Source organism: Poromitra crassiceps (assembly GCF_964638095.1).
Source record: "Poromitra crassiceps genome assembly, chromosome: 16".
Classification (NCBI taxonomy): domain Eukaryota; kingdom Metazoa; phylum Chordata; class Actinopteri; order Beryciformes; family Melamphaidae; genus Poromitra; species Poromitra crassiceps.
In genome coordinates this window covers 1,865,505-1,870,270 of record NC_139645.1, presented here as the reverse complement: position 1 = coordinate 1,870,270, position 4,766 = coordinate 1,865,505, and the positions used below count along the sequence as shown (strand labels likewise).

The window sequence follows — 4,766 nt, the reverse complement described above, 5'->3', positions numbered from 1 at the left end:
CTTGCGCGATGACATCATGTATTGGTGATGTCAAAGGGTGGCGATTGACGATCTGACTGAGGTCAAGATCGCGCAACTCTAGTAGGCTTATCATCTCCCTTGTTGCATTTTTAAACTGGCAGATGGGGGATTCAACTTTTAGTTGTTTATTCACCTAATTCTTCCAAATAATCCAGCCACGTAACTAACGCTACGTCCATTCATGAAAATAATGATGGGACATTAATGGTTTGTAAAGTGCCACCACGCGCCCACTCACACATAACAGTAGATGATCTGGATCATGAGCTGCCAGAGTTAAACAGCAGCCGCTTTCGCTATAATGTGGATCCTATACAGGGGACCGAGATGAATATGATACGGACTCGCGGGAGTGCGCGTAGGCCGGCTAATTGTTGTTTAACATGCAGGGCAACCGGCTAGGAGCGGGTTATAATACGGATTCCACTGCATGTTAAGAAGTGGCTTATGTGTGGTGTGGACTGATCTGGACAGCAGGGGGCAGCACTCCCTGTTTATATACCATTAGCTTTGCATTGTTTATGGTTGTTAGAGTTTGTGTCGTTCAGATTGATGTCGTTGAGTGTGGAGATGATGGGTGAGATGTTGGTGACTGGTATGTTAGTTGTGGTCTTGTCTGTTGTAGGTGAGGGTATAGGCTTGCTACTGGGTGATGACACAAGGATGCTTCTTATGGCATGTGAGGACTCAAGCTTCATTTATACTTATTAGAAAGTGTCGCTCAGCACATGGTCGCAGACGAAAAAGGGTCGCTCATGGTGTTGCATTTATACTTCAGAAGACGTTCGCCTCGGTTCAACGGTCACGTGACACTCGAACGCTATAAGCAGCTGCAGACAGTCAAGAGATGAGAGGGAACGAATTGCACAGTGAAACCACCTCGGAGGCAACATGTAACGTACTTGGCTGCAGCCGCATATAAAGCTTGTTGGCAGATAAGATCTTTAAATCAACTTCACTTCTGTGTATGTGATTTTGATGTAGCTATGGTGCAGAAACACAAACTGCATCATCTCAAAAACACTGTAGCTCACTATTTATACAACACAGAGGAGTGCTACCAATCTTCCCACGTCGTCTTTATTAAATTGTTGTAGCGTGACAGTGGAATAAGTGTGCAGACATGATCCTTTCTTTCATCTCTCCTTCATCTATTCATTTATATAACTACAAAATCCCCCCCCCCCCCCGACATTTTCATTTGCAGAGTTCTATACAAGGACACATGTCATGAGTTGTAATGTGTTTGATTGGACTGGTATAGTAGTGTTATAGTTGTAATCTTTATGAGATATCATCAAGACAGTATGATGTGAAAAGTTATATTCTAAAACTGTTATACATAGATTGAGCTTTATCATTCAGTATCACTTATATGTAGAAGATTCCATCTGTAGGTGTTCAGTTTAGAGATGAAACGAATTTCATAATCACGATGATGGTGACCAAAATTATCACGGTTATCAGTATTATCACGGTTTGTTAAAATGCGCTGAAAGTTTTATATTGAAAACTCTGACCCAAAAAGGATCGATACACTCACTGAAATCATTTCTCCAAGGCTGCACGTTTGCATCTGGGAGACGGTTGCCAACTTTGGTTGATGATGGACAGTATTTATTTACCATGTTTTTCAAAGCACTGTAATCACGGTAACACGGTAATCACGGTACCACGGTTTTAATGATAATGACCATTTGAAACGGTACGGTTATCTTAAGGAATTTTATCACGGTTATCATTCAAACTGAAACTGTTATGGTTACATCTCTAGTTATAGCAAAAGATGCCAAAGGAACAAGAGAGGTCAAACATCTCATGTTTGGACCTGTTGCTCACTGCAGTTGAGTAGAAAGTTTATAGTTTATATTTGAGCTTTGATCCGCCACTTGCTGTGTGTGGAGACGTTTTCCAGCCAGTGTTGTATACATACCAGACACCAGAATTTGACTTGGACAAATAAGGTCAGTCTAACAGCGGGGGAATGGGCCACTCTTCTCTGTTGCTATTCACTTCATGAGTTAGGATGCAGTGCAACTTTAGCATATTAAAAATTATAATATTTGGGCCTACATGACAATATTCAAGTATCACTACATGACAAGCTGTTACTGCAGGAATCTTGACTAACCTTAACCCCTTCTCCCTCCCTCTCTCCCTCCCTCTCTCTCTCTCTCACAGCAGGCCAGGAGAGCTTCAACTCGCGCTCCCTGGCCCTGCAGGCCCAGAAGAAGATCCTGAGCAAGATGGCGACCATGGTGGTGGCCAACATGCTGACGGACGACACCAGCAGCGAGATCCTGGACGAGCTCTACAAAGCCAGCCGCGAGTTCACCAAGAGCAAGAAGGAGGCGCACAAGATCGTCAAGGACGTCATCAAGATCGCCCTGAAGATCGGCATCCTCTACCGCAACCACCAGTTCAGCGCCGACGAGCTGGACACGGTGGAGCGCTTCAAGAAGAAGATGAACCAGGCGGCCATGACGGCGGTCAGCTTCCACGAGGTGGAGTACACCTTCGACAGGAACATCCTGTCGGAGCTGCTGCTGGAGTGCAGGGACCTGCTCCACGGCCTGGTGGAGCAGCACCTGACGGCGCGCTCGCACGGCCGCATCGACCACGTCTTCAACCACTTCGCCCACGGCGACTTCCTGGCCGAGCTGTACGGGGACGGAGACGAGTACAGACTGTCTCTGAGGAAGATCTGCCAAGGCGTCAACAAACTGCTGGACGAGGGGACGCTTTAGCCGCACGCGCAACGCCGCAACCTCTTTCACCTCTAGCTTTGCGGCTTCCCCTAGTCACATGACCCTCGTTGCTCTCTGCTGCCACCTTGTGTTTTTTTCTTTTTCATCCACGACGTTGCTCACCACACCGCCGCCACTCGCATCCTTTCCTGACTTTTTGCACCGTTTTAATATTTCGTCTGCATCCATTTGCGTGGAGCCGGTTGCACGATGCCTCTGGGGGATTTGAGACTCTCTTCCCACTCAGTGGATCATTGCTGCACAGCTGACTCATATCATATCATGATGCATCATAGCATCCCAAGCCTTTCCCTTTGTGTACTAAATGTATACCGCACCGATAGCCAAAAAGCAAAGGGATATTTAGACATGGACGATAATCAGTAGTGTTTTTTCTCAATCTGCAAACCCAATTTCTGTCATTTGCAGTTTCAGTTATTTCAATATTGTCAGAGCATGAAGCTTAAGGGATGAATGACATGAACATGCTGTAATGTACTTCTCTCCTTTTTTTTTCTTTTTTTTTTGCCTAAAGTGAGCGTTATAATAATGTCATTGCAAAATACAGCGTTTATGAGCAGACCAAACCAATCAAAGTCTACACTCACGATTTCCTGCCAAATGTATAAATGTATGTATGGTCTTTTGCGCACTGCTGTATGCCTTCATGACGACACTCTTTCTGTGTGGGTGTTGTGGGTTCCAAATAACTCTCAATGTTATACCTTTTGCACCGCGCCACAGATGAAGTATGGTTTAGTATGGCTCCTTAAAGCCAGAGCAGATGAAGTATGGTTTAGTATGGCTCCTTAAAGCCAGAGCAGATGAAGTATGGTTTAGTATGGCTCCTTAAAGCCAGAGCACATGAAGTATGGTTTAGTATGGCTCCTTAAAGCCAGAGCAGATGAAGTATGGTTTAGTATGGCTCCTTAAAGCCAGAGCAGATGAAGTATGGTTTAGTATGGCTCCTTAAAGCCAGAGCACATGAAGTATGGTTTAGTATGGCTCCTTAAAGCCAGAGCACATGAAGTATGGTTTAGTATGGCTCCTTAAAGCCAGAGCAGGGACATTTCTGTCACCACAAGACGAACCAGCGTGATCCTAGAAATATTTTACATTTATTACGGCAGCTCCTTTGAATTACAGCTGCAATAAAACATCCTGCATAAACTGTGTGTCCTCTGGATTGGCCATGAAGGGCTTGGCAGTGTGTGTGTGTGTGTGTGTGTGTGTGTGTGTGTGTGTGTGTGTGTGTGTGTGTGTGAGTGTGTGTGTGTGTGTGTGTGTGTGTGTGTGTGTCTCTCTCTCTCTCTCTCTCTCTCTCTCTCTCTCTGTGCGTGTGTGTGTGTGCGTGCATGCACATGTGTTTGTATGGGATCCGAATAAATGATCTGTTTGTACATAAGACCAACTCTGACACAGTGTGTGTGTGCGTGCGCGCATGTGTGTGTGTGTGTGTGTGTGTATATTATGTATGTGTCTATCTTCTCTACAAGGATGTAACACGTGTCTTTTATTAAAGATTCCTTGTAAACAGATGTCAGTATTTCTTTGGCGATTCTTTTGGTGGTAAAAGATCCAACATGGAGGAGGACTTCAGGAAGGACGAGCTGCTCCCTTCCTGTTGGCAGCCATCATTACACTTTTCTGTCAACTTAGATGTTGTGTTTTGGGTGGAAATGCGAAGGGGAGCAATTGTCCTGCCTTTTCCTGTTACTGTTAACTGCCTTTCCTCCTGGTCAGATCTGAACTAATCATATATAGGACGACTCAGCGTGACGTCACTGCCACCCAAAAATGCGGAACCCGGCGGCAGTTAACTAGTATGAGTTGTGCCAAACAAACGTTAAAGTCGAGCTGAACCCAAAAATGACTTTTCTTTTCTTTTAGTTCAAACACCTGGGTATTCAGTGCACCTATTTAATAATGTATGTCAAAAAAAATCACAAAAATCTAATTCCTTTGTTTTTCACACTTTTTCACATCAAAAGGTGCTGA

General features: G+C 44.7%; 1 protein-coding gene across 1 annotated transcript in view; it reads left to right on the top strand.

Annotated features, from left to right (window-relative positions):
* Positions 1 to 4,199, top strand: part of tnfaip8l3 (tumor necrosis factor, alpha-induced protein 8-like 3) — a 42,232-nt gene extending 38,033 nt beyond the window's left edge. Inside the window, exon 2 of the mRNA XM_083653308.1 lies at positions 2,203 to 4,199. Within this exon, the coding sequence (XP_083509434.1) occupies positions 2,203 to 2,768 (566 nt within the window). The 3' untranslated portion in view covers positions 2,769 to 4,199. The remainder of the gene's footprint in view (positions 1 to 2,202) is intronic.
* Positions 4,200 to 4,766: the final 567 nt, after the last annotated feature.